The 19,853-nt window shown below is 40.2% G+C and overlaps 1 protein-coding gene across 12 annotated transcripts in view; it reads left to right on the top strand.

The window, feature by feature from the left end:
- Celf1 (CUGBP Elav-like family member 1) overlaps positions 1-19,853 on the top strand; it is an 84,970-nt gene that overhangs the window by 48,476 nt on the left and 16,641 nt on the right. For 10 of the 12 annotated variants that reach the window (XM_048361578.1, XM_048361577.1, XM_048361581.1 and 7 more), the window contains 6 exons: positions 5,054-5,205; positions 14,411-14,598; positions 16,484-16,566; positions 17,067-17,115; positions 19,042-19,176; positions 19,706-19,785. In XM_048361578.1, the coding sequence (XP_048217535.1) occupies positions 5,054-5,205; positions 14,411-14,598; positions 16,484-16,566; positions 17,067-17,115; positions 19,042-19,176; positions 19,706-19,785 (687 nt within the window). The remainder of the gene's footprint in view (positions 1-5,053; positions 5,206-14,410; positions 14,599-16,483; positions 16,567-17,066; positions 17,116-19,041; positions 19,177-19,705; positions 19,786-19,853) is intronic. The other 2 variants (XM_048361586.1, XM_048361585.1) reach the window with 1 other exon arrangement.

Here is a 19,853-nt window from a genome sequence, read left to right as displayed (position 1 = left end):
TTTACCGTGTTTTATATTGGTCATGAATGATTATTTAGGTTTTTACTTTAAGCAGGCTGCTTCTGTCTACTGTATCATGATCAAGCTTTGAGTCATTGCCCTCAAAAAAGGTAGAGAATATTTTTTTAAAAAGCAAAGAAAACTGAGACAATCAAACAGAGAAAAATGATGAAAATACATTCAGAATGCAAAGAACAGAAGGTCAAAAGATTGTGAGGGAATGTTATGGCCTTCTTTTGCAGCAAACCTTTGGTTATAACCAATTTTGCCATCTCCTTATTTCTAATGTGTTCATTGTGAGATTTTAAAGCAATGGGTAGTTTATGTGAAAAACTGACTTAATTCTTTTTAAAATTTCCCTTAATATCTGCATTTTCGTATTCCCATAATCCTTTTTATTGCTACTATATAACCCTTTTCTAAAGTTAAGTAATTCTTGATTCATTTCTCTGCTTTCTTTTCCCACAAGCATGTTGGACTTAATTCTACTAAAATAACTCTTCTAACCTGCTTAAAGAGACGCACCATCCTTCATGTAATAACATTGCCATCTTATAGATTTTTAAAGCATTGTTGCTTTATAAATCATAAAATGGATTTTAATAACAGTGTAACCACAGACAGTTTGTGGGACCTCCATTCACTGCTTTTTTTTTTTTTTTTTTTTTTTTTTGCAAGTCATGGGGCTTGAACTCAGGGTCTGAGCACTGTCCCTGGTTTCTTTCTGCTCAAGCACTCTACCACTTGAGCCATAGCACCACTTCCGGCATTTTCTGTGTATGTGGTACTGAGGAATCTAACCCAGGGCTTCATGCAGGCTAGGCAAGCACTCTACCACTAGGCCACATTCCTAGCCCCTCTTTTTAAATTGGCCAGGTGCTGGTGACTCATGCTTGTAATCCCAGTTATTCAGGAGCTGAGATCTAAGGATCAGGGTTCAAAGCCAGTTTGGGCAGGAACGTCTGAGACTTTTTAAAAATTGAATTTTTGTTGTAAAGGTGATGTACAGTTACATAAGTGAAGTAATGAGTACTTTTTTTTTTTTTTTAATGCCAGTCCTGGGGCTTGAATTCAGGGCCTGGGCATTGTCCTTGAACTTCACTTCTGGCCTTTTCTGTTTATATGACACTGAGGAACGGAACCCAGGGCTTTATGCATGTTAGGCAAGCACTCTACCACTAAGCCACCTTTCCAGCCTGTACATTTTTAAAATTAAATTTTATTGACAAAGTGATGTACAGAGGGGGTACAGTTACATAATAAGGTAGTGAGTACATTTCTTGTCATATTTGTTACACCCTCTTATTTTTCTTTTCCCTTCCCTAGTTTAGATAAACATATATACAATATCCAGTGTACCAAAATCATATGCAATGACCACAGGGGGTATGCCAGAGGAAATTCCCCCAGTACATTAAACATAACAACAACAATAAAATCCTTCTGTTTCTATATCTTGGAGTTCATTTTGCTTAGCCTCATCTTACATAATTATATGCTGTACATTTATTTTTGAACAGTGCCACCCCCTCCCTCATTTTCTCCTAGTTTTTCACACACACACACACACCCTGCCCCATCCCTTGAGACTTATCTACAATTAACCACCAAGAGTAGCTGGAAGTGGAGCTGTGTTTCAAGTGGTGGAACTCTAGCCTTGAGGAAAAACAAAAGCTCAGAGGCAGCACTCAGGCCCGGAGTTCAAGTCCCAGGACTAGCACCAAAAAAAAGGCAAAACAAACCTCAAATTTTCATAATTTGGGCTTCTGGAAAATTGTTTTGAACAAACTTTTCATGTCTGAGGTTTAAAAAAAAAAGTTTCTTAAAACTTTCTAGGCTGAATCCAGGGCTCCTTTTATAGAATACTTCTGTAAAGTCCCAAGTCCAATCCTCAGTACTACAAAAACCTTTAAGTTACGTGTGGTGGTGTAAGCCAAGCCTGAAATCCTAGCACTAGGGAGTCAAGTTAGGAGTGTATATGTTCCAAAGCCAACCTAAGCTATATGTGGAGACCCTATCTCAGAAACAAAACAACACTTATGCCTGGTGGATGGCTCATGCCTAAAATCCTAGCTACTCAAGAAGCTGAAATCTGGAGGATCCTGATTCAAAGCCAACACAGAGAAAAATCTTAAGAGACTCCATCTCCAGAGTGCTAGGAAGAAAGCTAAGTAGAGCATGAAGCCTTGAATTTAAGCTCGGGGACACATACACACACTCCCCTCACACACATACACCCCTCCAGGCACCCCTCTTACATCCCTTTTAAGTCAGTGGCTCTGGTCTGTGGTTTGAGGAAGATTACTTATTTATGCAGCTTTTTGGGGATGGGGGCTGGTTAGCGTGAAATGCTTTGAATTTACGTGCCTGGACTGGCTTCAAACTTCAGTTTTCAGATCTTAGCCTCCTGAGTAGCCAGGATTATAGGAATAAGCCATCATTATCTAGCTTGAAAAAATTATGAGTGAACATCCTTTCATACAGTGGACAGTGCCTGGTAACTCAGTAAAGTCTCCTATATTTAGAACCTTTTGTGATCCCCTACCCCCCCCCCCCCCACTACTATTGTACTGGTAGTAGAACTTGATCTCAGGGCCTGGGTGGCTTAGCTTTTTTTTCTCAAGGCTGGTAGAGTGCCTAGCCAAATGTCAATTCTTTTTTTAAAATGAATCAATAAGCCGAGCACCCATGGCTCATGTCTGTAATCCTAACTATTAAGGAAGCTGAGATCTAAGGGATCCAGGTTTGAAGCCAGCCTGGGCAGCATAGTTTGTGAGACTCTCATCTCCAGTTAACCACCAAAAAGCCAGAAGTGAAGCTGTGGCTCAAGTGCTAGAGCACTAACCTTTAAGGGGGAGAGGGGAGCTCAGGGACAGTGCCTTGACCCTGAGTTCAAGCCCCAGGACTGGCATTCTGCCTTCTCTCAGGGGAAGAAATCTAGTTTGGGCTGGGCATCAGTGGCTTAAACCTATAATCCTAGCTACTCTGAAGGCTGAGAGTAAAAGGATTATTGTTTGAAGCTAGCCCAGGTAGAGGGGAAAAAAGCCACAAGGTTCATGAGAGCTTACTACAAAAAATCTAGGCTGGAGGCAAGGCTGAAATGGTAGAGCAAGTTTAAGGCCCTGGGGGTTAAGCCCCAGTATGTCTGCCCCTGAACACAAGTCAACCCTAACTTGGATTTTGACTCACAAAGTTAACTGCCTGGGCCAGATAGCTTTCTGTAGGAAGGGGAATGTCACCAGTTTCATTGTACAGAAACTAGGACAAACTTATCAGTAACTGAATCAGTCCCAGGTAGGGTTACTATCCCCTGCTGTCTCACATTTAGGGCTGGATGAACTAACTGTACTGTATGTCAGTTGCACAGTCTGCTCTGTCTTGCGAACTTACTTGTACTTTCACCTTTGATAGGATGGAGGAGAACTACTACTTCTACCTTTAAAGCAGTAGATTAGCCTAGCCCCTATTTTGTCAGAGACAAAATATGAAAAACAGCCCCTATCATAGTTCTAGATTTGGGGTGGTTATTTCTGGTGTTGGAGAGAAAGAAGATCCAGCTTCTTTTCCATATGCAGCCACTATTACACAGACTGGAACTTTTAGGCTGTGCTACCACATGATGTCTTTGACCATATATATATATATATATATATATATATTAACTCTACATGAGTTTCATTGATTTACTTCACATGCTAAGAAACTTTTTTCAAAGTTCCTTGTGTTGTGAATTGAGCTTAGTGAAATGAAACCATTATGTTGTGCTAGGCAAACTTAACAATAAAAATAGGGGGGTGGGGAGTCTATGAAATTAGATAGTCGTTGGAAATAAGTTTTAGAGTCATTGCCTAAATATTGAAATGCCACCATTTGTTGTTTGGAGAGATGTGAAGTTATATTGAGAACAAGAGCACACATCTGTCTTGAGTGCTAAGTATATCCTCCTTAACTACTCACTCACAAGTTTCATGCATGCATTCATTCTTCTTGGTTTCTACAACAATGTTTTGTGCCCTTGGTGCTGAAAATCGACAGACACCCTTCTTCCTCCCACTCTAGCCTTGGCCTTGTGAATGCAAGGCAAGTACTGTACCACTGAGCAACACCCCCAGCCCTTAGCAGCAGTTTACAAGAGGACAAGAGAATAAAAAAACTTAGCATCCATTTCTCTCTCCTCCTACATGCTTGTCCTTAGTAGACCTAGTTCTTTTCATTACCACCACTGTGGTGCTTTTTTCTTTATAAAAATTAGCAGAGAACTGAAAAGGCATATTTCCTAATATGTTGCCAAGAAAGAGGCAGAACATTACTATTCCCCTTAAATTTTCAGGCAAGTTAAGAGTAAGAGAGTTTGTAAAGAAATTTTGTCTGTGCCACCTTCTGGAAACATTTGATGGCACATTTTACCTTCTACACTGTTATTAAAGCAGGATTGGTGCAGTGGAGGTAATTGTGTGTGAGCTGCATGCTTTTGGTGGTCAGTTCTTCAGCTTGCTCTGAACCTCTTTGATTCCCTTGCTGTTGTTCCTCCTTTTGTGACTGTTCTGAAATTAGTTTGGACCCAAGAACTACCCATTGCTGTCTTTGACACTTGGAAAAGAAGTTTAAAACCAAGGCCATCAATTCAGTTCTTTAAAAACATTTTCAGACTGCGTGGTGGTAAGGTTTTTTGTTTTTCCCCCGTCGTCTTCTTGAAGCAGTTTTAAACTTTGAGAGATGTCAAAAACTGATGTGCAGGGAGGACTTTCGAGTATGTGAAACAAGTTTGTTCTTCTTCTGCTCTGTTGGCCACTGCTATCTTCATGGATCTGACACACTATTTATCTGACAGTGCACTTAGTACTGCTTCGCCAGGGAAAATCACACAAAACAAGCCTGGTGCATCAGCACTTTCATTGTGTGTCAGGCTGAGCCTCCCTTCACATGGTCACATCCCCATTTTAATCCATTCCTCCCTTTCCCTGCCCCTTCCCCAGACCTGCCTGTTTCTGTAGCACTTATTGCTGGTTTCCCTGAGCGCCTGTTTCCACTTTGTGTTTTTCGTGGGGCCCAGGAAGCTAAAGCTGTGTGTATTTGTGGATCAGACAAGTGCAGCAAGTTAATATCATTGGCTTCTGAAGGGGAGAGTGAGGTGATGGCTGCGTTTAAGTTGGATTTCCTTCCAGAAATGATGGTGGATCATTGCTCTTTGAATTCCAGTCCTGTGTAAGTATTTTTGTTGTCTAATTTTCTCCTAAGCAGAGGAACTGGGCTATTTGTTACTTTTGTTTGATGAAGTTCATCCGTTTTCTTAAAAGAGGGGGAAAGAAGTGGGCAAGAAAGCCAAAATCTTAAATTCTCTCATGGTATCATTTTCTGTTTTAGTCTGATTCTGTCTGATAACTGCTAATTTCCTCCAAGCTATAACTAAATTCTTTGTGCAAGGGTGCACTAGATGTATGATCAACTATAACACCAGTTCAAGTGTGCAGGCTCCAGTCCCTTCAAGCTGTAGTAGTATTTTTCCGTAAGATAGATTTCAAGATTGTTTTTTTAACTGCAGCTTTATTTGGGGTTGGGAATGTGATTTCAAATAACCTTTTGGGAATGTAGTGTTTTGCTATTGTTTTAATTACCAAATTTTAAGCTATTACAGAAGAAACTGGTAGTTAGGTTGTTTTGTATTTACATCTGTATAGTATATTTGTGTATAGTGCATATGTTTATATAATAGAACATTTTGTATCAAAATTGCAAAGTATAATCCTGAACTTTGATTCCCCTTCCCCCTCAATCTAATTTAAAATGCAGCATAGCCCATCATTTCAGGAGTGTCAAATTGTTTCCTACCATCCAAAGGCAGCAAAATTGGATCAGTCATAATTGGCAGTTTGCTCAAATAAATTTTGGGTGTGGCAATGAGAAATCTTGCTAGCTTATAAGAATGGGCAAGAATTTCATTGTCACAATTAAAATGCTAACCTGGCTCAGTTATAGCTACAGGGAACCTGATTTCTGTAGTATGTAGAGAAAGACCCATTTCCAACCATCAATTGCAGTCAACATCTGAATTTTCTTTGATCTCAGTCACATAATCAGATTTTCCTAGCTTCACTCACTTTGGTGTTGTGGAGCCTTAGGTTTTTTGGCACTAAGAATGTTAAATGGCAGCGTACTCCCTACGTGACAGGTCTTTGAAGTTAGGACTCTATGCCTAAATCATTCTGCCTGGGATTAGGTAGGACAGGTGTGGGTAAAGCAAATACTTTGTGAATAGTTGGGAGGATGACTCCAAATTAGCATTTTTCTGTTTTGAAATAGATCTTATTCCTTCTCTCAAATAATAACTTAGTCTTTTTTTTTTTTTGGCCAGTTCTGGGGCCTGGACTCAGGGCCTGAGAACTGTCCCTGGCTTCTTTTTGCTCAAGGCTAGCACTCTGCCACTTGAGCCACAGCGCCACTTCTGGCCATTTTCTGTGTATGTGGTGCTGGGGAATTGAACCCAGGGCCTCATGTATACGAGGCAAGCACTCTTGCCACTAGGCCATATCCCCAGCCCCATAACTTAGTCTTTTTATGACAGTTCTTTACGAGTCCCAGGACTGGCCAAAAAAAAAAGAAAAAAAGAAAAAAAAGTGGGACTATATCAGTATTTCATGAAATGTGGACCATGGACCACTGCATGAACTTGACCTGGAATTTGAAAATCCAGATAATTATTATGCTAGAGTAGGGCTCAATACCATATTTTATTTTGTGTTTTTTGTTTTGTGCGTGCGCGTGCGTGATTTTGGAGATTGAGTCCAGGGCATAACCCCAACCTAAGAGGGAAATTCTTGAAAATGGTTTGTGTATGCCACTTCTTTGATTCTTAGCCCTTTCTTTTTTTCCCACTTCAGAAAAGTACTGCTTTTAACAGAAGGTTAAATGTGTGGTTTTCTTTCCATATTTTGCCTGGGAATGTAACCAACATCTTGTTTCAAACATTTTTTTTCTACCAGGAAAGTGGTAAAAGAGGGCTCTGGAAGCTCCCAAGTGACCAGGGCCCTAATTCCTGTTTTTAGAATCACTATACTTGATTCTCCTTAGCTCAATCTTAAGCTTCTGCTGGCTTTTTTTCTGACTTTATTTGCACCTTATGATATGGGCATTCTCCATGGGTTATATATGGAACCTTGTGCTTTTAGCTACTCTCCATTGCTTAAGAGGAACATTGATGTGCTGCTTGTGTCTTGGGAGCTTTGATTTTTGTTTCGTTTTGCCAGCCCCAGGGCTTGAACTCAGCGCCTGTGCACTATCCCTGAGCTTCTTTTTGCTCAAGGCTAGCACTCTACCACTTGAGCCACAGGGCCAGTCTGGCCTTTTCTGTTTATGTGGTGCCGAGGAATGGAATCCAGGGCTTTGTGCATGCTAGTCAAGCACTCTACCACTAAGCCACATTCCCAGCCCTTGAGCTTTGTTTTTTTTTTTGTTGTTGTTGTTTTTAAATAGGCTGTTGGACATCTCCAATAGCAGTTTTCCAAACCCATCAGAACCAAAGAGTTATGCTAACTTCTTTCTCCTCACCTTCTTTAGAGGCCACTTGAACTCCAAGTCCTTCAGTGGATCTGGACCCAAAATGAGTATGGACTCCAATCTTAGGAGCTAATTTATGTAGAAGCTTCCCGTTTACATATTTCCTCAATTATTTCATTCTCTAGATTATTTATTGCCAGAGCTGTTTCTCTTTGTAGAGAGAGTCTGACTTGATACCTGAGATAGGCCACAAACTCATATTCCTCCTGCCTCTTCTTCCAGTGCACTGGGATTACAGGTATACACCACCATGCTTGGTTTGCCAGGTATATTAACAGACAATTGTCTTTTTTTTTTTTTCTTGTTTCAAAACCTTGAATGAAATCCAAGCCTGTTGGTGTGCCATGGAAAAACCCATCACTGAGACTCTTCAACCTACCTTATGTTTGTCATCCCCTCCTCCCCGATTTTTTGGTCTCTTCCTCCAACACTCTCAAGTGTATTTTCTCTCTAATTTCTGATGTTATATGATTTTCCTTTCCACTCTGTTCTCAGTCTTTACCATTGCCTTATCGCTCCTGAGCTTTCAGTCCCATACCATATGGCAAATGTTCCATTCAGCTTAAATCCCTGCACACACCTCTTCCTTTCTCCAAAGGAAGTAAAACCATATTAGTCACATCCCTCACAGAGTATTTACACATCTGCTAAAGTATTTGAAGTAATAAAATTGTCTTTTTTGTTCATTGCCAGTGCCTCTGAGGTAGGTGTTGCCAGTCTTTTGTAGAGCTTTAGAGCAAGTGGGCACCATATAGTAAGAGTTTGGAAAATACAGTGGAATAAATAATAAGACCACTTAAGGGGTCTTTTTTTTGGGGGTGGGGGGGATGATTGCATAGATACGATCTTTATAGTTCTCCAAACCTCAAGGAAAAAGGCCAGAAACCTTCAAAGGCAGATTATTAGCTGTGCCATCTTTGGGACTTAAAATTCTATATTGAGGTGCTGGTGGAGTGGCTCAAGTTGTGAAATGCATGCCTAGCCAGCATGGTAGTGGAGTCCTTACCAAAAACAAAAACAACCCCAAAACACTTGAACAAGTTCAGGAGTGGTGATAATACACTTGTAATCCCAGCTACTCAGAGGCAGAGATCCAGAAGGGTCATGGTTCAAGGCTAGCTGGGGCAAAAAGTTTACAAGACCCCAGTTAAACCAACAAGCCAGTCATCATAATGTGTACCTGTAATCCCAAATTACAGAGGACGCATAGGTAGAAGGATCATAGTCTAAGGCAGGCCCTGGACAAAAATGGGAGATTCTATCCAAAAAAAGTAACTAAAAATGAAAAAGGTCTATAGGTGTGGCTCAAGTGGTAGAACACCTGCCCAGAAATGGTGCTCTGAGTCCAAACCCCAGGACAACCCACTTCTCCCCAAACCCTGTATCTATCTGTAGCTTTTTACTCAGTGAAAAGTCTCCCTTTGTTAAAATGAAAATTAATTCTTGAAAGCACAGACATTTTCTGTCTTATTCCCACTGGAGAACATCTAGTAAATATCTCAGGTCCTTTGAATGCTTTTCTCCAGGTTTTCCATAGCACAGCTAGTAAGCCAAGGGAACCTAGTGAGGGTGGGTGGTAGCCAGAATTTGGAATATAACAGTATTTAAATCTGTTGGGTAGGTGAAGGAATTGGTAATTATCTAAAATTTGTCTTCTTGTATAATGAACAAAGGGTAATAAGAAAAGAGAGAATGACAAAGTGAATAATAAAAATTTTTAAAGTGATTTTTAAATAGATGTGAAGGTTTTGTTTATTGGATGTTTAAGATAACAGTGTACCTGTAATATCAGATTACAGATGGTAATTTAAGGTTTTTTGGGGGGGGGCTAGGGGGTGCGCACGCACCAGTGCTGCCCTCTTGCTTAGCTATTTCACTTAAGGCTGGTGCTCTGCAGTTAAGTCACTCCTTCATCCCCAGGGTTTTGCTGGTTAATTAGAGATGAAGAATCTTAGATTTATCTGCCTGGACTGACTTGGAACCTCCATCCTCAGATCTCAGCCTCCCAAGTAGCTAGAGTTAATAGACATGAACCACCAGTGCCTGGCCCAAGAGTTTTTCTTAAGGACACAGCTGGGCTTGCTATAACTTAAATCAGAAGCACCACAACTAGATGACTTGGAAACTACATCTTTCTGATGTAGTTACAAATTACACGTTCTGTTCACAATGCTTTTGTATTTTTTTACCTACCTTATAGCTTGGGGTATGGTATGGACTGGCTTTGCACCTGTCGTATTTCATCCTGTTTTTTTATATGTAATTCACAACTTTAAAATGAACAATTCAGTGAGTTGTTTTTGTTTGTATATTCGCAAAGTTAGTATGTAACTATCAGTGCTATCAAATTAACAGGGTATGTTCATCCCCTAAAAAGAAGCCATAGCTAGACAACAGTGGCTTAAGTTTAGCTACTGGAGAGGCCAAGATTAGGGGATTATGGTTCAAAGATAGCCAGAGCAAAGAAAGTTAAGGAGACTCTGTCTCAAACATTGGCTGGACACAGTGGAGCATACCTTTCATGCCTAGTGACATGAGGAAGCCTAAGTAGGGGGATCACAGCCCAGGCTTGAAAATAATCAATGCAAAAGAGGCTAGAGGCTCTAGTGTTAAGAGTGCCCCTCTAGCAAGCATGAAGCCCTGAGATCAATCCCCAGTATCATGGAATCAGGCGGTGAAAGGGAAGAAACCATAAAGCCAAGAATGATAGTGCATGCCCATAATCCAAGAACTCAGAAGTGGAAGCAGGAAAATTATGAGTTCAAGTTTAAGACCGGCCTGGGTTACATAACAGAATATTTTAGTAGTCTTAACTTGTTAGTGCCATCTCCAGTAGGCTACTGCATTCGTTGTGTTTTTGTTTTAATCTTTTTTTGCTTTGAGGAAATGGTAGGGATTGAATGCAGGGTCTCATGCTGGCTAGGTTAGTACTTACCACTGACTAGTTTGCTGATTCTTGAATGGGCAGAGTAAATATATGTAATTCATGATCACTTACCCTAAGGAGCTCTACATTGAGTGAGGAGACAGGCACAAATTTCAGAATGTATTTAGCGATCTGTCACACTGATTCTCATCCCCAAGTGGCTTTTTTATGCAGTGAGTACTTTGAAGGACAGTATACACATTGGAGGTATGTGTAGAAGATAAAGCATGGAAAAGCATTGTTAATCAACTCTTCACATGGAGTAACAGTTGACAAAATTTGTTACTGCTTACTTAGATTATATAACATTTATATTTATATACAGAGATACATATGGTTACTTTAATATTTTTATATCTATGTGACATTGTCACCTTTGTTTTTAACTCCATTTCCATGAGTTCCAGGGAGATAACTTGTTTTATACCCCAGTGTATACACATGAACAGAATATTAGTCTGTATAAGTGCCTAGTATCTATTGAGGAAAGAATAAGTCAGTATATAGCTCTAGCTCCACACAGCATCTTGAGCCTGGCTGAATAATTTGCTAATCTGAGTATTCCTTCTCAAACTGTAGTGAAGCACTTCATCTCTTGTAATATAATTTAAAACTATATATATGTATATATAGATATATAAAACAAACTATATGTGTATGTCTGTATACATACGTGTACACACACACACACACACACACACACACACACACACACAACTTGCTGGGTGCCAGTAGCTCATGTTTGTTACTCAGTAGACTGAAATCTGAGGGTCTCATTTTTCTTAAGGCCATCCCAGGCAGGAAAGTTTGAGACTTTTATCTACAATTAACCACTAAAAAACTGGAAGTGGAGCTACGGCTCAGGAGGTAGACTATCTAGCCTAGAGCAAAAAGAGCTCAGGAACAGATCCTTAGCCCTGAGCCTGAGTTCAAGCCCTAGGACTGGCACCAAAGGAAAAACAACACTTAAAATGTGAGCTTTTTTTTTTTCTTTGTATCTTATGTGTTTATCATATTGAACAGACTGAAAATAGCTCAGTCCAGTTCTTGTAAAAAAAATTGTTTCCCTTTTTTTTGGTGATGGTTCTGCTTCTAGGGTTTGAAACTCAGGGCTTTGAGCTTACTAAGCTGGTGCTCTAACGCTTGAGACACACTCCCAGTCCTTTCTTTTGGTTTAGTTAGGTTTTGGATAGGCTCTGATGTTTTTGCCTCGCTAACCTCTGACCAGCCAGTGATCATCCTACTTAGGCTTCCCACACAGTTAGGATCCCTGACCCAGATTCTTGATTGAACTTTTTGGGTGTAGGAGCTAGGATTTGAACTCGGGACCTCTTACTTGGTCAGCATATTTGCTTGGCTGGTGCTCTGCCACCTGAGCCAAACCTCTAGCCTTGTTTTTTGTTTTTGGTCTAATTTTGGAGACAGGGTCACACACACACACACACACACACACACACACACACACTTACTTTGCTGTTTGAACTGTTTTTTAATCATAGTCCTCTGGATCTCAGCCTTCTGAGTAGTTATGATTATAGGCATGAGCTACCAACATCTAGCCTTGCTAACTTTTTGCTCAGGCTGGCTTTGGGCAGACAATCTTTGTCTCCTAAGTAGCTAGGATTACAGGTATGAACCACTGGTATGACTCAGTTTCTGTGAAAGATTCTAAAGAGTTAAGTTTGGAGATTGCCCGTGTCCTTGGGCCTCTCCTGGAGTAGCACTGTTCTAGGGCATTCTTATGCCTATGGTTATACAAGAGGAGAAAGACCAGTCTTCAAGTAGATGAACTTGAATAAACAAGAGAAAATATCATCTGTCTAGAATCCTGGAGATTTATTTTGGGTGACAATATATAATCTAATACTGACTGCACTTTTGCTTCTTAGACTAAATGACAATGTAGAAATTTTTGAAGTGACACACAAATATAGAAGGAAGGGACAAGATGGTAGCAGTTGCCTACAGTGTAACACAAATGAATAAACCTCTGCTTCTTTTCAGAAATAGCTGTCAGATTATTATCAAAATATATTCTGAGCACCATTGGGGTTCTATTATTCCTTCCTAAAATAGAAATATGGTGAAAGATTAACAACATTTTATTAAAATGGTATTAAAGCTGGTAATTAAAGTTGTTGGGGGCAGGTTGTAGGGAAGGACACTCATTATTTGACTAGTCATAGGGCTTTTTTTCATCATTGTACTGATTTTTGTTAAACATTAAGATTAAGCTTCTAAACAATTATATCTTTGCAATGACCTGCCATACAAAGCTTTAAATTAACAGATGGATTAAAGGAAAATGAATAAAATAATGCACTAAAAAAAGATCTTATCTAGGACCTATGACAGTTGACTAATTATAGTCGTAAAATTGTGTCATACTCATAATCTTAAGTTTGCTTCTTCTTGTGCACACATTTATTTTGGTAGGGTTAGCTGATTTAGAAGAATTGTTAGGACCATTAGCAAGAAATTCTTTTCATCCCTCATTTGATTGCTAACTTTCAGCCAGAGGCTAAACCAGGTGTGGGTACAGGCATGGATAGGAGTAGAGAGCACCCGCCTAGCAAGCTTGAGATCCTGAATTCAAAACCTAGTACTGCAAAAAAAAAAAAAGGAAACTTTCTTCAAGCTGTCCTTTAAAAGGGTAGGTACAGCTACATGATGCTTTAAAAAAATAGTGTTTAGTATATATTAGAGGCAGTGATTATTTAGGGTTGGATATTAGAATCTGGAAAATTTGGGATATGATGATTAGATTGCTGTGTTAAATAGTAAAATAACAACAAAACCCACCAAAAAAACTCAAATTCACTTGTTTTTAAATTTAAATTGTTAATTTTTAAATGGCTTAGATAAATGTTATTAGCACTTGAAATGGTGGGAAGGATTTAAAAATCAATGGTACCTTCTGAGTAGAACATCTATAGTGCAAGAATTCACCTAGATATTCTTGGCAGTGATGTGAGAAGTGAAGATAATGACATAGGAAGTATTACAGGTTTGGTGTGTTAAGACTCAAGAAATTTGTAAACTTTAGGTAATGGAAACCAATGGTAAGATCTTGGAAATATCAGTACATTGAATAATTTAGGGCCCGGGCCCATGGGCCCATGGGCTAATCCTAGCTACTCTCAGGAGGCTGAGATCTCTGAAGGTCATGGTTCAAAGCTAGCCCAGGCAGGAAAGTCAATGAAATTCTTTTCTCCAATTAGCCACTTAAAAAAAAAAAAGCCAGAAGTAGAGCTGTGGCTCAGTGGCAGAGCACTAGTCATGAGCAAAAAAACCCAAAGGATAGTACCTTTGAGTTCAAAGGACAGGCCTTTGAGTTCAGGCCCCAGTACTGGCACAAAAAATAAGAAGTAATTTAAAATAAAACTAGAATGATGACATTTGTTTTTGTATCACAATCTCTCCTGGAGCTTTTAAGAGGCAGAGCTTCTTCTAGTTGGGTGACCTCATTAAACAGCACTAGGATTATGCATGAAACAGCCATCTTTAAAGACTGGCATTCTAGTCAGTTCTTATATTAAAATTTTCTTTGGGAGTTTCATCCTGTAAGCTTCTCTGAAAACTCAGACAAGGAACAAATGACATTGTCAGTTCCTTTTAAACAGGGTGTCCTCATCAGAGTAAGTGGCCTTAGGGGAGAGAAGACAAGGGAACTCTGAATCGAAGTAGTGAACAAAGCCCCCAAACTTTAAGTAGCTGAAAATCTTTTTTTCTTTCACTTTTTCCTTCCTTTCTTAACTTTGTTGTTGTTGATGATGTTACTGGGGTTAGAACTCAGAGACTCCAGCTAGGTAGACAGGCACTCTACCCTCTTGAGCCATGACTCCAGCCCAGTGTTTGAAATTTTGAGAAGTAACTCCCTGTGGAAAACAACTTGAATACATAATAGAAATTTCATCTTATTTCCTGCAGCTCAAAGAAAATGAACGGCACCCTGGACCACCCAGACCAACCGGATCTTGATGCTATTAAGATGTTTGTGGGCCAGGTTCCGAGGACCTGGTCTGAGAAGGACTTGAGGGAACTCTTTGAGCAGTATGGTGCTGTCTATGAAATCAATGTTCTAAGGGATAGGAGCCAAAACCCTCCTCAGAGCAAAGGTGAGGTTTTCATGGCTTTGATAGGCTACAAAAATTGAGTTTTTATATGTAATTCCTCCCGTGTGCCTTCCATTTCTTACTGCCCGAGTGTTCCTGTAGTTCTATAGGGGGAAAAATTCCTTTTTAAAGTAGCTCTATTTTATGGTCCAAACACATTTAATGGCTAAAAATAAGAAGTTCAGGTGACCCCATGAGGATATTTCCTAGATTGAGTCTAGGCAATCCTTTGTGGGAGCCTTAAATTTAATTGATAGATCTTTAGGAATATCTTATTTGATCTTAGAATGGAACAACAAAGTAGAGCCAGCCATATACACTTTTCTTTAGTATTCTGACCAGAATAAGTTAAAGAGAAAGACTGTCCATGAACTCATAAACTTAGTGTTACAAAGACTTTGCAAGACAGTTTATTTTTTTTAATTAATTAATTAATTAATTTTGCCAGTCCTGGGCCTTGGACTCAGGGCCTGAGCAATGTCCCTGGGTTCTTTTTGCTTAAGACTAGCACTCTGCCACTTGAGCCACAGTGCCAATTCTGGCCATTTTCTGTATATGTGGTGCTGGGGAATCGAACCCAGGGCTTCATGTATAAGAGGCAAGTGCTCTTGCTACTAGGCCATATCCCCAGCCCCAAGACAGTTTATTTTTATCTCATGGAAACATTGAAGCCCAAGATTCACAAAACATACCTTCCTCTTCCTGCTCCCAGTAAAGATAAAAAGCAGCACAGAATCTACAGGTTTCAGGAGCTAAAAGCTTATTTTTGACCAGACCCAAATGTTTAAAGAGACATTAAATTCTTGCACTTAAGTCATTTGATGATTTAATAAGTGACTATCATATTTGAGACCTGTGGTAGAAACCAGCTATTGTATGAAGTGGTTTGAGAGTAGGCAGAGGAGCTCCTGAAGACTGCAGGCTTCTGGAGTGTAGAGCCTGTCCTGTCCTGTTGTGCCTGTCTTCTTCCTCAGTTGTATTACTTTGAAGTTCCCAATAGGTTCTATAAATGAAATGGCACCTGCTTTTGCAAGATAAGCATTCTTTCCAAAGAAGTTGTAGAAATAGATATGGAAAACTTGTAACAAAAGAAAACAAGAAGACAAAAGTGGTAGGGTGCTTGCCCAGCATGCCTGAGTCCCTGGGTTTGTTACCTCAGTACCACATAAACAGAAAAAGCCAGAAGTGGTGCTGTTACTCTAGTGATAGAGCACTACCCTTGAGCAAAAGAAGCTCAGGAGCAGTGCAAAGGCTCAGAGTTCAAGGCCTCCAAGTCTCACAAAAAAAAAATTAAGAAAAATACAATTCTTTTTTTTTTGCCAGTCCTAGGGCTTGGACTCAGGGCCTGAGCGCTGTCCCTGGCTTCTTTTTGCTCAAGGCTAGCACTCTGCCACTTGAGCCACAGAGCCACTTCTGGCCGTTTTCTACATATGTGGTGCTGAGGAATCAAACTCAGGACTTCATATATACAAGGCAAGCATTCTTGCCACTAGGCCATATTCTTAGCCCAGAAAAAGACAGTTCTTAAAAACACTTCTTTCCAGCTTCTTTTCTCTTCTGGTGGTGGTGTTTTGTTTAGTTTTGTTTTGTTGCCAGTCCTGGGGCTTGTACTCAGGGCCTGAGCACTGTCCCTGGCCTCTTTTTGCTCAAAGCTAGCATTCTACCATTTGCACCACAGCACCACTTCTGGCTTTTTCTATATGTGTGGTGCTAAGGAATCAAACCCAGGGCTTCATGTATGCAAGTTAAGCACTCTACCACTAGGCCACATTCCCAGCCCTCTCTTCTGGGTTTTAAGTTCCATATCAATGTCGGGGAAAAGTGAATACTTCAGCATTTATCTATTTTCAAACTACTGGTTGGATTTTTATCAATTTGTTTGTTGCAGGGTGCTGTTTTGTTACATTTTACACCCGCAAAGCTGCATTAGAAGCTCAGAATGCTCTTCACAACATGAAGGTCCTCCCAGGGGTAAGAAAGCTCATGGAAGTACATGGAATTGTGGTTGTTTGTTACATGGAATGTGTTTGTACATACCAGGCACATGCTGAGAAAACATTTTGCACAAAACGTAACCACTATGGGAATTGATGAAAAGAAGAATGTAAAGGGAACATTCAAAGAAGATAGGTTGAAATTAGTTCTCTGTCTGCCAAGAATCTTGGATATTTTAACTTAATGTCTCACATTCTGTCTATTCTTATATTTTGTGGGGAAAGATCATGAGGCAGAAATAAATTCAACAAGAAAACCCTTAAGGCTCTAGTTTTTTTGTTTTTTTTTGTTTTTTGTTTTGTCTTTTCTTTTTTTGGTACTGGGGATCGAACCCAGGATGTTGCACTTGCTAGGCAAGCGCTTTGCCACTGAGCTACATCCCAGCCCAAGGCTCTAGTTTCTGTAGGTCATTTAGAGCTCACATTATTAAATGCCATCAATGTGTATAGAAATAATACTTGGGTTTTCCTTTGTAGATGCATCATCCTATACAGATGAAACCTGCTGACAGTGAAAAGAACAATGGTAAGCAAGCATATTAAGTCTTCTTAGATTTTTTTCCCCCCAGAGTTGGCTATTTTTGTGATAATCTGGGACTGAGCTGTAAGAATCTATACTCTCTCAAGTTAGGCACTTGTGGCTCACGCCTGTAATTTTAGCTACCCAAGAGGCTAAGATCTGAGGATCAGGAAAGTCTGTGAGATTCTTATCTCCAATAAACTACTCAGAAAAAAAGCTAGAAGTGGTGCTGTGGCTCAAGTGATAGTACACTAGCCTCAAGCAAAGTAAGTTCAGGGACAGCACCAGGCCCCAGCAAAAGCCAGGTAAAAGTCCCAGGACTGACACCAAACAAGAGAAACAACAAAAAAGAATTTATACTCCTACCCTGACACTGGTGGCTCATGCCTATAATCCTAGCTACTCAGGAGTCTGAGCTCTATGGGATCTTGGTTCAAAGCCAGCCCAGGAAGAAAAGTCCATGAGAGTCTGTCTCCAAAATAACCAGCAAGAAACAGGGCTGGAGATAGAGCTCAAATGGTAGAGGCCCAGCTGAACAACTGCAAGGCTTTGAATTGAAAACCCCCATACTGGCCAAGAATAAATTTTAACATTGTCTTTTAAATATCATAAATCAAAGAACATGTTAGAGTGAATTGCAATGTTCTTTATGAATATAATATTTTTTTTTGTTTTGTGCTACTGGGGTTTGAACTCAAGGCATCACACTTGCCTGGTAGGCCCTTTACTGCCTGAGCCATTCCTCCAGCCTATTTTCTTTCCTGCTGGTACTAGGGCTTGAACTCAGGGAGTGGGGACTGTCCCTTAGCTTTTTTTTCCCTCAAGAATAGTTATCTGCCACTTGAGCCACATCTCCTGGCTTCTTGGTGGTTAATTGAAGATAAGCGTCTCATAGATAGCTGGGCATGTGTGTTCATAAGACTCTTATCTCCAATTAAACACTCAAAAACCAGAAGTGGCACTGTGACTCAAGTGGTAGAGGGACAGCGCCCAGGATCAGCCGGGGGGGGGGGGAGGGGAGGGGAGGGGAGGAAGGAAGGAAGGAAGGAAGGAAGGAAGGAAGGAAGGAAGGAAGGAAGGAAGGAAGGAAGGAAGGAAGGAAAGGGAAAAACAAAGAGTCCCATGGACTTTTCTGCCTAAGCTGGCTTTGAACCTCAATCCTTAGATCTCAGCCCCCTGAGTAGCTAGGATTACAGGTGTGAACCACCAGCACTCAGCAGGAGCTACATTTGACAGCTGTGTTTGGTGGGATCCTTGAGGGCTTCACCTTCTCAAGTGGAACTAGGAATTGAGCATATTCTTCCCAAGAACGTCCACATGGAATTGGGTGATAGCTGGCTCATGAAGGTTCATTTGGACAAAACACATTAGAAAATGGGGAACATAGAGTTGAAACATTTGATGGTGTCTGTAAGAAACTCACAAGCAAGAGTGTTAATTTTTTTTAAGTTCCCCAAGTTATTAACTGTACATTTACAGGTGGTTTTTTTTGTTTTTTAAAGCAACCATTCTATTCACTGAAAAGTGTATTTTGTTCCTATGGCCACAGGAACAAAAAACAACTATTGCTAGAAAGAGCATACATACTAAGTATTAGGTAAGATGTTATTGCAAGTAATACCTGCAGCTATACTTTTAAATAAACCTGTGTGTCTTTAGTCAGGTGAAGAAACCAGTACAGGTTCATGATTCCCCCCCCCCCCCCCAGTAATTTTAGCAACAGCACAAAGCCACTATATTTCATCTAAATACTTCCTAAATATGTAATTTCAAGATGTCATTGGTTGGAGGAGAGGGTTTAACATGATAAAAGGAAAATGTGTGTCTTGAAAATCTGTGAAATTGGCTATGAAACACGGAGTAGTCAGTTTCCCAAGTCTATGCTCCCTGGTCTTTTAGTAATATTGAGCCTTTTGTATTTTACTCTTTCAGCAGTGGAAGACAGGAAGCTGTTTATTGGCATGATTTCCAAGAAGTGCACTGAAAATGACATTCGAGTCATGTTCTCTTCATTTGGACAGATTGAAGAGTGCCGGATATTGCGGGGACCTGATGGCCTGAGCCGAGGTGCTATATTTTTATAGCTCTTAAAGAGCCTTGAGTTCAGAGTCTCTCTTTTTTTTAATTGACCAGTGGAAAATAGATCCCTAGCCACCATAGCCTTGTCGTGATGAAGTGGTTTGGCCTGCTGCTTCCTGCTTTGCTTTACATCTATATCGTATTAAGCTTCCATCAACTGATCCCTTTTGAATTCTCCTAGGCACCCCCCCCCCTCGCCCCACTCCCAAGGAGCCACATTCTGTACTTCAGTGTCACGTCTTAAAATTTTGCATTTTTGTGCTTGGTGAAGATCTTGATGCCAAAATGCAAGCATTTCTTTCTCACAGTTTCTCTTCAAGAAGAACTAAGGGATATAATTCTTCCCCTCTCATGTACTCGCTCCTGGTTGTGATTCCTTGATTTTTTTTTTATTATAGTATTTAGTACCCTATTAATGGCATGTATCTCCTTGATCTGTTAACTCATGAACCCCTGAAAAGTAGTTTGGAAGTTGGCACATAGTTTTCAGTGTTCTTATTGACTTTTCTCTTACCAGGTTGTGCATTTGTGACTTTTACAACAAGAGCCATGGCACAGACGGCTATCAAGGCAATGCACCAAGCACAAACCATGGAGGTACGGAGCAGATAGGTGAAAGAGGGAAATACTTAACCTTATGATTCTGGGACAGCTGGCCACCAGTG

Source organism: Perognathus longimembris, chromosome 13 (genome assembly GCF_023159225.1).
Source record: "Perognathus longimembris pacificus isolate PPM17 chromosome 13, ASM2315922v1, whole genome shotgun sequence".
NCBI lineage: Eukaryota > Metazoa > Chordata > Mammalia > Rodentia > Heteromyidae > Perognathus > Perognathus longimembris.
Note: the sequence above shows the minus strand (reverse complement) of the source record. Positions and strands in the feature narration are given on the sequence as shown.